Below are 17,272 nucleotides of genomic sequence, written 5' to 3'. Positions count from 1 at the left end.
GATAGAGCAGCAGAGCAGGATTTTAGGACCCGTGGGCTGATGCCGTCGGGTCCAGTTGCAGAATCAGAGTCGAGGGTTGACAGAAACTTTTCCACCTTGTCAGGAGGAAAGGACACGGAGTCCAGGAGCAGCAGGGTACGACTGGGTATGGTGGGTACAGAGAGGGATGGGTTTGGGACACAAGATTTAGAGGCAAACACAGAGTTGAGGCATTCAGCTTTTTCACGTGCGGAGTCAGCTGTGTAGCCGTTTGAGGTAAGGGAGGGGATGGAGGGGGAACAAACACCAGAAACGGATTTGACCAGACGCCACCAGGATTTGGAAGAGGGAGACAGATAAGAGAGTTCGGTCTTGAGAACGGAGAGATATTGTTTCCTGGCTCTCCTGAGGGTGGACACACACTTGTTTCGGGCTTTGTGAAAGGAAATGAGATTTCCTTCCGTTGGATTTGCTTTCCAGGAGACGAAGGCAAGTTGTTTCTGGGCAACAGCCTCACCACAAGATTCCGTGTACCATGGACGGGAGGAAGGGTATGACAACTGAAGACGAGATGGGATAAATCTGTGCATGAGAGAGAGCAATTTACTTTGGAAGAATTCCCAGGATGAGTTGATGTCAGAGGTGGTAGAGATGGGAGACCAGTCCAGATGATTGATGGCTGCTTGAAGACCGTGCCAGTTGGCCTGAGTGAAATGCCAGACTCGTCGACGCTGAGCAGGCTCCCTGAGGATGGTCAGAGAGATGTCCACTTTAACAAGGACATGACCAAATGATCCGATCGGAGCAGAAGAAGAGCAGCAGACATTTTTACATTTGACTGAGCATGTCGCGATTTAAACAAAATATATATATCTCGGCATTTTCCCGTCTGTTATTTCGGGCGGTGTATAACTGACCATGCTGCGATTTAAAAAAAAAAAATCTCAATGGACTTGAAGTGAGAGGCCTTTGAGAATTCATTTCGTACTATAAAGGGCAACTTTCATCGGATTTTCTTCCCGTTTTTTTTCAACCGAGTCTAAAACTATGTTAGCGACTGTGAAAAATGAAATGATATATCGAATTTGATTTGAAATAAAACTGTGTGAGAGAGTAAGACACCACGGGCCTACAAAACAGGCCTCAAAGCTATGCGAGTTAATAAAATGGTGGATATTTGTTTATATGAAGCCTCTCCCAGAATGGGTGGAGCTATGGTTCCCAGAATGGGTGGAGCTTTGAGGTTTTGTCTTCTCTGCAAGAACAAGAAGAAGAAGAACAAGAAGAACAACAACAACAGAAGAGGGCACTCTATGACCAGCGTCTGCGACGCGGCTAAAAATAGATTGTTTTCCCCTATTAATAAACCTCTAAAAGCTTTCTACAACCAATTTTTCAGTTCTATGTTATTGGAAGTACCCGAAACATTACAATGTTCAAAAATAATCAAAAATAGTTTAAAAACTCCTCTTTGGATTGTTTCAGAATATTGACCATTTCTTCTAATTCTGATTCTGATTGACCTGACCTGATTCTGATTGACCTGACCTGATTCTGATTGATTCATTGAATAATTCTGATTGATTGATCTGATTGATTTCATCTGATTGACCATTGACAGGTTGCGTATTGTACGGTAGTTCTTCGATTTGGCTATGACATGTTTCAAACCTGAAAGTTTCCTTTGACTGAGGTTCACATGATATTGTTTGTGGCCTACCTTGCATTTCTTTTCCAGGATGGATTTGGAAATGTGGGAGATTGGGGAATGGATGTTGATAACCCTTGGTGAAGGCAGATTGTTGATCATTTTCACAGCTGCAGGATACATAAATAAGGCGAAATTAAAACTCATCCTAACTAGCTAATCTAACAGCAGTAACTAAACTTGTGGAATATCTCATCAATTAAGGAGTGTGTTGGAAGTATATTACGTGCAGGATATTTCAGGGTTACAGAAGATGTCTACAAATCACTCAGGGTTTGAAATGCATAGGTGTCGTGATATCAATCCATTGTGTCAGTCATTTTGTGGGAATGTTTGTCAAAAATAGTGATATTTAAAAAACAGAGCAGTGGAGGAACTCTTGGACACAATAACCAAGAGGATAAATTGACAGTTCCGGTTCTGAGCGTACTGGACGTTGGTTCATACGTGCCTCCTTGCAATTCATTAAAACGACATTTTTCCAAATTCATATTCTTCCCCCTCCCCTCACCCCCCAGCATTTTAGTATATTGTTTCCCTCTGCAATGCCAACATTAATTTATTTTAAACCTTTACATACCTCTCCAATCTTTGCATTAGTTAATTGTAAAGATGCATATTATTTTGTCTTTATACTTATAAACAGCCAATGAATATCTGGTTATGTTCTATTTTAAGAAATAGCTTGATTTTCTTATTTCACTCATTGCCATCGAGTATATAGATAAACAGTATTTTGGAACTTGGTTCTTGGTTTAAATATCTTTGTTGAGCAGAGATTAAATGAAAAAGCATTTCTCAACCGTCTTGTCTCAGCGCCTCCCAAGCCACATGTAATTTTGAGATTGTGGTAAATTGTTTTTCCATTGATTTCTTGACATCTATTAAATCTTTTCAAATCCCTCAGTTTATTATGCACTTTGTTAATTTTGTCTTTTGCAATTCCTTCGAAGAATAATAACCCAAAATCTCCCCATGATGCAAGTCATATAATTTACAAATCCAGGGAACTGTATCCCGTACATCAACAATTTTTGAAAGTTCATTAGTCCATCTTCTCATATAACCTTTTTCAAAATGAGATTTTGTTATGTACATTTTGCCAATATCACCAACTTTGAACTTCGGCTTTCTTAGATTAATCTCCTTCAGAATAAATTTTACACTTAGATACCATATATTCACATTCAAACACACACATGTACATCTCACTGGTTAACACTTAAATTTGTTGTAAGCATTAAAAATTATTAGATCACATCCTTTGAAGGATGCTGCTGCGATGAGAAATTAATTAATTCAGTCTTAGTCCACGTGGTATATTTTATGTGTACGTAACTTTGTACATGTAAAAGAATGTATTTGCTTGAGAACATTCCATATATAATTGTTCACCACATATAACGCTGTATAACCTTGATACATCTTGCTTTGAAAAGCCTTTATTCTATTGCGTGACAAGGGGTGCTGTAAGGGGGGGGGGGGGGGGTGGGCGGGGGGGAGTTAGGATGATTCCAAAGGCCCTGCACTGACAGGGGCCCTAATAATTATTAGAACATTAGGTAAAAATTCTCAATATTAAATTATTAACCAGGCTTTGCAGTCTTACCATGCTGTCCATTGAAAGTCAGTTGGCTAGAAAGCTGGACTTCAAAGCCTTGATCAGTGACTTTGCTAGCAACAAGGCTCGGCGCTGGGCTCTTGGTGTGTGAGGCTGAGCAAGGACCAGTGACAACTAAATGGCATGGCTATGGATATTGGATCATTACACTTGGTATGTATACTTGTATGTATACTCTACTGCTGATTTTAGTATTTTGTTTGTTATATCATTCTATAGATGATAATGTTAATTTATTTTAATTGAAGAGGTTAATGTATGTTGTAATTCTTACCATTAAAATTACATTTAGCCTGTAAAAGATGGCATTTAGCACATTTCTTGTGTGGGTATCAGTCTTGCATCAAATAGTGAATTCCATACTGTATGCAGAAATATAAGCATTGTTTCAACCTCCTGGCAAAAATGTCGGGGAAAAAAATGTGCGCGCGTGCTTCATAGGGGCCCATTGTGATTGTGATATCTTTTCATGGGGTCCAAAATCCCTGGCGGCGCCCCTGTGTGTGACTTAGGAACATCTTGTTTAGCTTTGATATTGCATGTTCGCTCATAAATACATATATTTGATAATTACTACATATTATGACTCATATGAATAGTTTGTACTTCTTCACTTGTTTGACCTTGCTTTTTCGTTAAGCTCATAGCTTTAGGCCGAGTGAAAGCCAAGCTGAAAGATTAGCATTCCTACATTCAAAGAACAAGAGACTGAAGAGATGTCTGCTGTGGGATGTCTCCAAGCTGATTCATGAACACGGATGGAATGCAAAGATAGGCACCAGGCTGAAGGAGAAGATGAACAAGTGGAAGGAATGTATGGAGGCAAAAGGTCTGAAGGTGAATATCGGAAATACGAAGGTGATGGCAAGTGGTAAAGCATGTGGTGAAGTGGAAATAACTGGGAAGTGGCCGTGTGCTGTGTGCAGGAAGGGTGTCAGGGTGAACTCCATTCAAGTAGGTTCATCAAAAATGTAGTGGTTTGAGAGGGTCATTAACCAGTGTGGCAGCTACTTTCAAGTGTAGGGTGTGCACAGAAGGAGCTGCAGATGGAGGAAATGTTGAGTTGGATCTTGGAGACGGCATGAAGCTGGAAGGTGTGAAAACATTTTTCCACCTAGGAGACATCTTGAATGGAGAAGGTGGATCAGACTCGGCAACGGTTGTTTGAGTGAGATGTCCCCACCACGTCGGGGCTTCTCACGCGATGTAAACTGCACTCTTGCTTGCCTATATGTATAAATGGGCTCCGACTGGAACATCTAGTTAGGAAGGGATCTCAGCATTGTTGCATGTGCTTTCCCTCTCTCCATACATGTATATTTAAATGAATCAACTCTGTTATATTAAAGTTATTAACTGAACCTTGAGTGAATTATTTGACACTCCTTTTCATCTTGTAATTTTGTAAATGGTTCAAATGGTTTTGTTTCTGTTGAGGGATGAACTGTATTATTATAATCACCTGCAATATCCTGAAAAAAGGAAATCCTTCTTTGATGTCTGAGTTCAGGAAATGTTTCACATAATCTTTCTTTCAGAGTACTGTCGTGGCCAAAAATATTCGCACCCTTGCAATTTTTCTCAAATAATGCACCATATCTTCCAGAAAATATTTGAAATTAAAAAATATTTTGGTATCCACATATGTATTTCTTTGGTTTTTAGTGGAACAAAACAAAAAAATCTGAAAAAGTACTAAATCTGAACGTATTCCACACAGAAATCCTAAAATGGCCTGGACAATATTTTTGGCACCTTTCAAAGTTGCTAGAAATAATTAGATTTCATGCAGTTGATTCTCCTTTACTTTGGAATTGAACTCACCTATGGTGAGTTGCAGGTGCCTGCAATATCAAAATCACTCATTCAACCAGTTTGAAGAGATTCTGCTGTTTTGTGTCACTGTGTGTACCGCATTGAGCATGGAGAAAAAAAAGAAAACCAGTGAATTGTCTGAGGAGGTCAGACACATGACTGTAGCCAAGCATGACCAATCTCAAAGCTACAAGCCCATCTCCAGAGATCTTGATGTTCCTGTGTCTACCGTACGCAATGTTATCAGGAAGTTTAAGGCCCATGGCACTGTAGCCAACCTCCCTGGACGTGGCCGCAAGAGAACACTTGATCAAAGTTTGCAGCGTATAATTGTTCGAATGGTGGAGAAAGCACCGCGATCAACTGCCAAACAGATTCAAGCTGACCTTCAGACATTAGGTACGACAGTTTCAAATCACACCATCCGTCACCAACTCAATTAAAGTGGGTTCTATGGTAGGAGTCCCAGGAGAACACCACTGTTGCGAGAGAGACATAAGAAAGCCCAACTGGAGTTTTCCAAAACACACCTGACCAAGCCAAATTCCTTCTGGGATAATGTCCTGTGGACAGATGAAACCAAATTAGAGCTTTTTGGTAAAGCACATCATCTCTATGTTTACAGAAAACAAAATGAAGCCTTCAAAGAAAAGAACACTTTACCTCCAGTCAAACATGGAGGTTCAGTGATGTTTTGGGGTTTCTGTGCTGCCTCTGGCACCTGGTGCCTTGAATGTGTGCATGGCATCATTAAATCAGGAGATTACCCTGGCATTTTGGAGCGCAATGTTCATCCCAGTGTCAGAAATCTGTGTCTACGTCAAAGGTTATGGGTCTTGCAGCAGGACAATGACCCACAAATACACTTCAAAAATTACCCAGGAATGGTTCAAGACAAAACGCTGGACTGTTCTGAAGTGGCCAACATTGAGTCCAGATCTAAATCCCATTGAACACCTGTGGGGAGATCTGCAAACAGCAGTTGGGAGAAGGCACCCTTCAAATCTGGGAGAACTGGAGCAGTTTGCACAAGAAGAGTGGGCCAAACTGCCGGTAGAGAGGTGTATGAAGCTCATTCATGACTATGGGAAGCGCGTGACTGCAGTTATTTTGTCCAAAGGCTGTGCTACCAAATATTAAGTCAAGGGTGTCAATAATTTTGTCAATGTCATTTCTTTTTATTTTCTGATTTGAAAGGATACATTAAGTTCTGAATCAAAAACAACGGTTCTGTAATATTAACAATGAAATAAAGAATTGTGGACATTAACAATGAAACTTTTGTCAATTTTAACTTATTTTTAGAGAAAATTTTGAGTTATTTGAAAAAAGTGCAAGTATGCCAACATTTTTGGCCACGACTGTACGATTAAAACGCGTGATTACAATAGTTTTTCCTTCATCAATGGGGCTGTATAATGTAATACCATTATCTTTAAGAAAATTCATAAATGTTTTGTTATGAATCACGGTCCATAACTTCTTTGGTTTTCTTATAGTTTTACTAAATATCCCACTGAAGGCTAACAACCCATGCATATCTACTCCTCAAATCAATCCCTATGTTAAAGTTGCTTTCAGAGAAACGATCCCAAATAAAGGGATGGGCGCTTCACTCCTCCCTTGACAATGGTTTAAGCATTCTTGTATCCCCTATCATTATCGAGTTCAATTAAGTCAGCAGACCAGGTGTAATCAACCGCTTTGGAATAAACCTTCCTTCTTTTAAACTTTGTGATTATTGACTTATGTAATTCATCAGCTAAAATCTTATTAGGTAAATGCTATTCAGTCTTAATGACATCATTAGGACTTCATAGTTTTTTGGATGACCAAGCCCTAATTTTAATTTCGCTCTTAGCATCTTCTTGACAATAAACGTATCAACTTTTTCTATCAGTGTTGGATTCCATATCAAAGACAAATTCTACAAAATTCCTAAATCAGCTTTGTGTTTTTCATCCCATGTATTGCTTTTCCTATAATCAATATCGTGTTTCATACACACTTCATCAACCCTATTTATAGGTTTGCTCCAAGTCTTTGAATTCCCATCTTCATCTAATCTTTTATCCAAGTTTGTTCCCGGACCACAGAAAGAATATCCTGGAAGGTATAATTCCCCCGAAATTCCAGTTGTTGTAAATGTGCTTCCTGATAAAATAAACACACAGTGACACACACTTTTTTGCCATTTTCTCAGGAGCGGCTTCCATCCGGCCAATTTCCCATAAAGCATAGATTTGTGAAGTGCTGCAAAGACTTTTCCTTCTGGCAAGTTTTCCCATCTCAGAAAAGGAACTCTGTAGTTCTGTCAGTGGTTATTGAGTTATTGGTCACCTCCCTGACCAAGGTCCTTCTTGCCCGGTTCTTTTTTTTTTTTGTATACAAGATCGAGGCTCGTGTAAGAGCTGACATCAATCCCCAAAAAAAAAAAAAACAGACACACACTTGATCCCACTGAAGTGGGGGAAAAAAGGTGGTAATAAGTCTGTGTCCACTCTACCGCAGGCTGTTGTAGATTCATTTAGGTTCCGGATCAAGTTGATAAGTGATGATAGAACTCCATTGCCTCTAATCACCTTGAATAACAGTCCAGTCAACAGCGTCAGTAAACAGAGTCCAGTAAACAGAGGCAAATGAAGCTTTAATGTTGATATACGCCACATTTAATTGACGTGAAATTGCAAATGAAGTTCTGCAATAATTCAGATGGCTAGTATGGCATCCCTTTTAGACCTATTTGGGGTGATTAATTCCAGATTGCTGGGGGCAACGATGTTGTAGCAGGAGGGTTGAATATGGTTCAAAAGAACATGAGCAAATACCATTCCAGGAAATGAGAGCAAGGTGATTGGGCGATAGCCACTGAAGTTATAGCGGGGGCCCTTGCATTTGTAGATGGGGAATATTTTGCCATTTTTCCACTCTGCTGAATGATGCCCAAGTTCCAGACATTTATAAAAAGCTAGTGCAATACATCACAAATTGGATTCTCAGCACATTTCAGCAGTTCTGTGGTGATGTTGTCACACCTAGTGGCTCAAACATTTTGAGTTTCCACACTGGATGACCGACCTCAGAGAGGGATGGAGGATCCACACGCACAGCGACATCATCACCAGCTATGGGTGCCTCTTCCTCCAAGTCAGGGAAGTGTATAGCAGGGGGGAAGTTAAGAGCATGCTCAAAATGTTCTCTCCAGCAGTTGAGGGTTTCCGCATTGGTGTGGCAACGTGTACCCCTATTATGTATAGATAAATTGATAAGAAGTTGTGTTTAACCCATTTTAAATTCAGGATGTAACAACAAAATGTGGAAAAAGTCAAGGGGTGTGAATACTTTTTGAAGGCACTGTATATATTTCCTTAATCGACATAAAAGACTATATATTTCACAAATGCATATTTGACTGGGATTCAATGACAAATTTAGTCTGCTGTTGCCTCAAAAATGTGGAATGGCTATTCCTTATCTAGTGCCCAAGTAGATTAAGAGCAATAATGAGTATTAACACCAATAACACAGCAAGAATGAGTATTTGTCGGAGTATTATCACTCAACAGTTTTATCAAGGGCAAATACTCTTGGGGAAAATACACAAAATATAAAAACCTGGCATGGAAATTTCCACATTTGGAATAGAAAATTCCAAAAAGGGAACCAATTTCTTATTGGCTTTGTAGGCCTCAACATCTCCTTGGAGCTGAATCATTTCCATCACTTGGGTTGTCCACACAAGGCCTGTAAAGAAAGGATATGGTTGAGGACAAGTTTCTGAGAGGTGGTGGCGTCGCTACGAGACTATCTATGGGGGGCAAACTTTAACCTTTATTATGCTCAGTTTACAAACCTCAAAACCGTAGCAATATATATATATATACATACACTACTGGTCAAAAGTTTTAGAACACCTCAATTTTTCCAGTTTTTATTGAAATTTATGCAGTTTAATGTCCAGTGAATAACCTGAAATGGTACAAAGGTAAGCAGTAAACTGCTCGAGGTTAAAAAAAAAAGTTTCGATTAGCAAAAACGGGAAAATAATGTAAATTGCACAGTTATATTGTAAAAAAAAAAAAAAAAAAAGGCCTCCTTCAGGAAACAAGTAATGGGTTAACAACTTACAGCTGTTCTGCAACAATGTAAGTAAATTAAACCTTGAAAGTTGATGCAAACAATTCATACAGGTGTCCCAACCTCTGCTGATTACTTGATTACAAACCCCCTGTTTGTATAAAAGCTGTATTGGAACAGACTGTTATTACACCCTCTGAATCATTATTTGAACAATATTGCACTGCAGGAAGTAGTATATTGGAAACTGGAGGAAACTCTGACAGGAAGAGGTCTGGTAGACCCAAAGCCACAACAGAATCAGAGGACAAGTTTCTGAGAGCCAACAGCTTGCGTGATAGGTGGCTCACAGGACAACAGCTTCAAGCACACCTTAACACTGGTCGAAGTAAGCAAGTCTCAGTTTCAACTGTGAAGAGAAGACTTTGAGCTGCAGGTTTGACAGGTCGAGTGGCAGTAAGAAAGCCATTGCTAAGATGGCAAAATAAGAAAAAGAGGCTTGCCTGGGCCATGAAGCACCGCCAGTGGACTACTGAAGACTGGAAGAAGGTCTTATGGACCGATGAATCAAAAATTGAAATCTTTGGTTCATCACGCAGGGTTTTTGTACGCTGTCGAGTAGGCGAAAAGATGGTTCCTCAGTGTGTGACACCAACTGTCAAACATGGAGGAGGAAGCGTGATGGTCTGGGGCTCTTTTGCTGGATCCAGAGTCGGCGACTTGCACAGAGTGACTGGCACCCTGAACCAAACTGGCACCCTGAGAAGACGCCATTTGATTATTGTTGAAATGTATGACTTTGCACTGGATGGTGCTGATTGTGGTGCTTTGGGGTGCTTTTGGTGCATTTTTTATGACTGATTATGCATTTCTGTGCATGTGGGTATGGTGTACCGGTGCAATGCAGTGCATGCCTTTCCTCTTCTCAAAAGTTCTTCTTTTGTCTCCCAAAACGACAGGTCCTGGGTGATAGTTTGTAAATAATCAAAATAGTGTCTTTGTAAATAATGCTCCCCACCGGCTTTATGTGTAGTTTGAAAATTAATTCTGCAATTCGGTTAGTCTGTGGGCGTGAATCTGTTAGGTAGAATGCAACGCAGCAGGCGGGACATATTTAATTATTAAAAATGTCGCACTCAGGGTGAGGTTAATACGAGAGGGTAACCACACCTAAGTGTCACATATAACTGTAAAAGATATCCCTTGTGAAACGGCCCGGGATGGGCCTGGCGAAAGGGAGGGTGCTGTGTTATGGTTTTTAGAACCTGCACTTATAATAATAATAATAATAATAATAATAATACATTTATTTTATATAGCGCTTTTCAAGAAGCCCAAAGACACTTGTAAATAATAATCCATTATAAATAATCCCCTGTAATATTCCCATCTTCAAAAGGTTAAAGGTCGCACCCTAGTTAGGCCATATTGCAACACGTAGGGCACCATAGGAACTTCTCTAGTTATTTCATTTGTATGTGTTTCAGGTAAGGCTCTGTTTCCAATAGCTTGACTCTGCGTTGTATTAATCAAATAAGATTAGGCCCCAAAACTGCTCTTGAAAACTTCGGCGGAGAGTGGTTTTCTGTCCCCCAAGACTCCATGCCCATGTGCTCCAGCTTGGTGAAGAAGGGGGAAGAGTTATCAGAGCGAGGCGTAGCCCTGTTAAGGGCGGGGTCGGTGAGCCCTCGCGACCAACCAGGGCCGAGGTGAGCTCGCTGGTGGGTGTGTCCTAAAAGCACGCGGCTTGATACGCGAGCGCGTAATATAAGTGCTCGTGTGGGACTACTTGGAGAGTTGAGTGGAGCGGTTGAGTTAAGTGGAGCGGGAGAGTTGAGTGGAGTGGAGAGGACGAGTTGAGTGTATTCGAGATTATTGAGCAAGAACTGCTGGAGAGGGCGTGCGTCTGACGAGACAGAAAGCCAGTTATCCTCCCTGCTTTATGAACCCCCACAAATAAGGTCCGCTCGCGCCGACAATACCGCGACAATACCCACCACACTGCCTGCCGGGTTTCGCCGTGGAACCGGAGCGTGAACCAAGGTGGAGCGTGGACCGGAGTGGAGCGTGGACCGGGGCCAGAGCCAACGCTGGGCCATCTGCTTGGACCTTCCTTCCCAGCCACCATTACCCCTACGTGTAAGTCTGTTTGTGTTGTCCTGGGGCATGTTAATTAAGACTGTATAAGGATTGCCCTGTGTCTGCTGCTTTCTTTTCTTGTATATTCTTTTTCTTTCGTTTCCTCTTTTATTAGTGTAGTAATAAATCATATTTGTTCTTCCTTTTACTCTGATTTCCTCTCATTCAATCGTTGGCGTCTTTTCTCAATTGAGTACCTGTGGCACGATTTGACCTACCACTCAGGATTGGGTTAGTCCTTTTGTTAATGGCTCGAATCGCGGATTGCTAAACCGCTCGGCAAATTCCATCTTGTCCGTGGTTCGAGCGGGAATTATCTCACTGCTTTGCGGAGAGATTGGCTCAGGTATTTGGGACATCACCATTGACCAATCACCCTGGCCCATCTCGACCGCGGAGGAGCGTTATAATTTCCTGGATCGGGAGATGGCCAGCTTAAAGGACAAGGGGATTAACCCCCCCCCTTGGTAAGGGGAGCGCCGACCCCGAATCCGTAACAATATATATCCTTCCGAGGTCGACAAATTTGAGTACCAGTTCACTGATAATTCCCTGTGTGTCACAAGAGGCGACCAACAAGGTTGGCGGCAGGAAGGGCATCCGGCCATAAAAGATTGCTTGAAAAAGGGGACCACGGTGCCCGCAAAAGGCCAACCCGTGCTCTGTGGGGAAAAATAGCCTCTAAAAGGTGGTTTTATTCAGAAAGAATTCAGACCCCTTCACTTTTTCACATTTTGTTATATTGCAGCCTTATGCTGAAATCGTTCAAATTGATTTTTTCCCTCATCAATCAACAATCAATACCCCATAATGACAAAGAGAAAACAGGATTTTAGAAAGTTTTGCAAATTTATTAACAGAAAAAACTGAAATATCACATTGACATAAGTATTCAGACCCTCAACTCAGTACTTAGTTTAAGCACCTTTGGCAGCGATTACAGCCTCGAGTGTTCTTGGGTATGACGTGACAAGCTTTGCACACCTGGATTTGGGAATTTTCTGCCATTCTTCTCTGCAGATCCTCTCAAGCTCTGTCAGGTTGGATGGGGAATGTCGGTGGACAGCCATTTTCAGGTCTCTCCAGAGATGTTCGATTGGGTTCGTCAGGGCTCTGGCTGGGCCACTCAAGGACCTTCACAGATTTGTCCCTAAGCCACTCCTGCGTTGTCTTGGCTGTGTGCTTAGGGTCATTGTCCTGTTGGAAGGTGAACCTTCGGCCCAGTCTGAGGTCCTGAGCACTCTGTTTCAGGTTTTCATTCAGGATATCTCTGTACTTTGCTCCGTTCATTGTTCCCTCAACCCCGACCAGTCCCCCAGGCCCTGCTGCTGAAAAACACCCACACAGCATGATACTTCCACCACCATGCTTCACCTTTGGGATGGTATTGGGTAGGTAATGAGCGTTGCCTGGTTTTCTCCAGACATGATGCTTAGAATTGAGGCCAAACAGTTCAATCTTGGTTTCATCAGACCACAGAATCTTGTTTCTCACAGTCTGAGAGTCCTTTAGGTGCTTTTTTGCAAACTCCAAGCGGGCTTTCATGTGTCTTTCACTGAGGACAGGCTTCCGTCTGGCCACTCTGCCATAAAGCCCAGATCGGTGGAGTGTTGCAGTGATGGTTGTCCTTCTGGAAGTTTCTCCCATCTCCACACAGGATCTCTGGAGCTCAGCCAGTGACCATCGGGTCTTGGTCACCTCTCTTACCAAGGCTCTTCTCCCCCAATTGCTCAGTTTGGCCGGGCGGCCAGCTCTAGAAAGAGTCCTGGTTGTTCCAAACTTCTTCCATTTAAGAATAATGGAGGCCACTGTGCTCTTGGGAACCTTCAATGCAGCAGAGATTTATTTGTAGGCTTCCCCAGATCTGTGCCTCGACACAATCCTGTCTCTGAGCTCTGCAGGCAGTTCCTTCGACCTCATGGCTTGGTTTTTGCTCTGATATGCATTGTCAGCTGTGAGACCTTATATAGACAGGTGTGTGCCTTTCGAAATCATGTCAAATCAATTGAATTTACCACAGGTGGACTCCATTCAAGGTGTAGAAACATCTCAAAGATGATCAAGAGAAATGGGAGGCACCTGAGCTAAATTTAAAGTGTCACAGCAAAGGGTCTGAATACTTATGTCAATGTGATATTTCAGTTTTTTCTTTTTAATAAATTTGCAAAACTTTCTAAAATCCTGTTTTCTCTGTCATTTTGGGGTATTGAGTGTGGATTGATGAGGGAAAAAATGAATTAAACGATTTCAGCATAAGGCTGCAACATAACAAAATGTGAAAAAAGTGAAGGGGTCTGAATACTTTCTGAATGCACTGTGTATATGTATATATATATATATATATATATATATATATATATATATATATATATATACAGTCACATGAAAAAGTAAGTACACCCCATGTAAAGTTGTGACTTTTTCAACATACAGCTATTTGATCTTCAATTCAACTATATTGATAGATAAAGGTGATACAATATAACAAATATGATGAAACATTTACATTTTGTAGTCCATTGTATAATTTAAATAAACATAAATGCAAATTTCGCATGTGGAAAAAGTAAGTACACCCCAACATTTATCACTACTTCAAATACATAAAATTAGAATCAGGTGCACCAGCTCAGGTGCAAATGCTTAGAACATCGTTAGAGAGGATCTTGGAGGAACCTGTCTTATTTAAACCTAAGACATTTAGTTTGGTTTGCTCTTTGTTGTTGAAGTGAGCGGCGTCACCATGCCTAGATCAAAAGAGCTCTCTGGTGCTTTCAGAAAGAAGGTTATAGATGCCTACGAGTCTGGGAAGGGATTTAAAAAGATCTCCAAACAATTTGAAATCGATCATTCGAATGTCTGGAAGATCATCTACAAGTGGAGAAGATTCCAAACAACTGCCAACTTGTTCAGGCCAGGCTGCCCCAGCAAGTTCAGCCCGAGAGCAGACCGCAAGATGTTGAAAGAAGTCTCTAAGAACCCCAGAATGTCATCACGGGACCTACAGGTAGCTCTTGCCACTGTTGATGTCAAAGTGCACGAGTCTACCATTAGAAAGAGGCTGCACAAATTTGATCTACATGGGAGGTGTGACAGCAGGAAAACTTTGCGTTCCAGAAAGAACATCAGGGCATGACTAAAGTTTGCCAATGAACACCGAGGCAAAGACCAGCACTTCTGGAACAATGTGCTCTGGACAGATGAGTCAAAGGTAGAGCTATTTGGCCACAGTACCAGAAGACATGTTTGGCGAAAACCAAAGACAGCATTTGACCACACGAACCTGATACCAACTGTAAATCATGGTGGTGGAAATATTATGGTTTGGGGCAGCTTTGCTGCATCAGGGCCTGGGCAGCTCCCCATCATAGAATCCACGATGAATTCTTCATTGTACCAGAGGGTGCTTGAGGATAATGTGAGGCCATCTGTCAGAAAGTTGAAGCTCAACCAAAGGTGGACCTGCCGCAGCCACGTGCGAGCCGCCGCCATTTTGTGCTGCCCTAACCTCCTGCGAGGCGCCGCCATCTCGTCGGTCTGATATCCCCGCTGCCGAATTCTCGTCGCTTTCCTCCTCTCTCTCTCCCAATTCCTCCCTGAGGTCCTGGATTGCCTCTAACCCTTCTTCTTCTACCCCCACCAGCATCCGGTCGCCTTGATTATCCATGGCATGATTTAATTTAGATGTTTTACACGAAATTTCGGCCGCTCGTAAATTTTGCCCAAATTTTTTGATGGATTAAAAAATTTGGTTCGGGCCTCAAATCCCACTCCCCGACACCAATTGTTACTGATCTGGGGTCGGCGCTCCCCTTACCAAGGGGGGGTCAATCCCCTTGTCTTTTACACTGGCCGATTCCCCCAGTCCTGGAAGTATGACGTCCCGCCCGGTCAGCGCTGAATAGGGTATTAGGCCTATCCGTCCTATGACCTAAGTACCAGCGCCTTCCAGTACGCAAGGAAATACTCCCGCCCGGACTGCAGTGTAATTATGGATTACGCCGAGCGAAGCGAGCTGCGGAATCCGAACCATTTAACAATGGACTAAACCCGATTCTAAAGCGTTGGCCGAAATCACGCCACAGGAACTCAATCGGGAAATCACTAAAGCGGTCGGATAAGAAAGGAAACCAAAGTGAAGGTAGAACAGATATTTATTAATTACTATTTACACAAAACTCAAAGAAGAAGAACAAAGTTATTTACAGAAAAAGAACAGAAGACACAGTGCAATTCTTAGCTTATACAGGCTTAACTTATACCCCACAGGACAACACAAACAGACTCACACGAATAGGGAATTGCAGGCAGGAACAGATGGAGGGATGAGATGGGACCACAGGGCTGGCGGGATGAGGTTCAATTCCATACAGGACGGCAGTGCTGGAGGCGAGCGGCCGCCGACTCTCCGCGTTTGGGTCCACACGGCAAGGTTGCTCGAAGCAGCACGTCAGGGCTGCACGCGGCTGGGGCTGTTTGAAGCAGCATCTCTCCTCTCTCTCGTACCTCTCTCTCAAGCGCCTTCCTCCCCAGAACTCAACTCGGTCAAGCACCTCCCTCCACAGAACTCTCAATTCGTGCTCCCTCACTCATCTGCGGTGGGGGCTTTTCGCAACGGGTTTTCTAACCCCGCCCTTTGAACCCTCGGGAACCTGCTCGATGTTTCTCTCCACGCCCTCTCAAGCCATGCCCACTCACTCCTGGTTGGTCCATCAGGGCTGGCTGACTCCTCCTTAGATGACGAGGGCTCTCTGGCTACACCTTTGATGACGAAGTGGGGGCCACGCCCTTCTTCTCTGGGTTGACCACGTGCGTAATGGAGTTTGGGGCGATGTGGAGCCAGTAAACCCAGCCCCATGTAATGGCGGCGGACGCCGCATTATTCGCACCTTTAGGAGGCCATTGGGGATATTGAAAGGGATCTATCTCATTTGATTGATGCAACGTAAGGTCAACTAGTGGAAACATAGCCTTACCTGACACACATAATAAGGATATAACTATGGAGAGATCCTATGGTTCGCTACATGGTGCGATGGACTAACTAAGGTGCGATTATTTCATTTAACAGCCAATTAAGGGGAAATGTACACAGCGGTTATTTATAAGGGATTTTACTACTAAATTTACAAAGTGAAGGTTCTAAAAACTGCAACACAGCACCCTCATTCCTCACGGGACGTCCCGGCCCGAAAACTTTCACTTAATGTGGCACGCAGGTGTAATTTCCCTCTACAATTAATCTGACCCTGAGGGCGACAGTTTTAAAACACAAATAAATATGTCCCCTATTACGTTGCATCCTACCTAACAGATTCACACCCACAGTTAGCCGAATTGCGGAATTAATTCTCAAACTATACATTTAGCCGGTGGGGAGCATTATTTACAGACACGATTTCATTATTTACAAAACTGCAACCCAGGACCTGTCATTTTTCTTTTTAGGAAACAAGGAGAATCCTGTGGGAGGGAGGAGACAGCATGCACTGCATCGACGCACCACCTCACATGCCCGGGGGATGCAGAATTGAGATTCTGTCATACATCCCTGGGCATGCAAACACCAAAGCACCAATAAAGAGCACCAATAATAAGCACCAAAGCACCATCCAGTGCGCAGTCATCACATTTCAAATAATACTGAAGGATGGCGTCTTCTCCTTTTCACCGATGTCTCGGGGCGACTTCTTGCTTGGCGACTTGCTGCCTATTTGAAACTAATAAAAAGCACAAAAACGTGTCCACTGTGTTTTTTTTAAAATTATGGCCAGCAGGGGGCCAACGATGGTGGTCCACCTGCATGGCTTAGGTGCCACCGTGACCGTGGTCTGCAAGCAAGATCTTTCTCTGGCCAACCTGGCCGGTCCCAGCAGAGGGGCCATGCCACAAAACGTGTGGTCCATAAGTGGTGCACGCCACAGAACCGTGGT

General features: G+C 42.6%; 1 protein-coding gene across 3 annotated transcripts in view; it reads right to left on the bottom strand.

Moving 5' to 3' along the window:
* Nucleotides 1-17,272, bottom strand: part of LOC137417006 (sulfotransferase 1C2-like) — a 132,385-nt gene that overhangs the window by 28,134 nt on the left and 86,979 nt on the right. For all 3 annotated transcript variants that reach the window (XM_078781641.1, XM_078781643.1, XM_078781642.1), the window contains 2 exons: nt 8,739-8,867; nt 1,700-1,797 (listed from right to left, as the gene is read on the bottom strand). In XM_078781641.1, coding sequence (XP_078637767.1) covers nt 1,700-1,797; nt 8,739-8,867 — 227 coding nt within the window. The remainder of the gene's footprint in view (nt 1-1,699; nt 1,798-8,738; nt 8,868-17,272) is intronic.

The sequence above is a fragment of the Myxine glutinosa genome, chromosome 7 (genome assembly GCF_964187855.1).
Source record: "Myxine glutinosa chromosome 7, kmMyxGlut1.1, whole genome shotgun sequence".
In the NCBI taxonomy this organism is placed as follows: domain Eukaryota; kingdom Metazoa; phylum Chordata; class Myxini; order Myxiniformes; family Myxinidae; genus Myxine; species Myxine glutinosa.
This window is presented reverse-complemented; position numbering and strand designations above follow the sequence as displayed.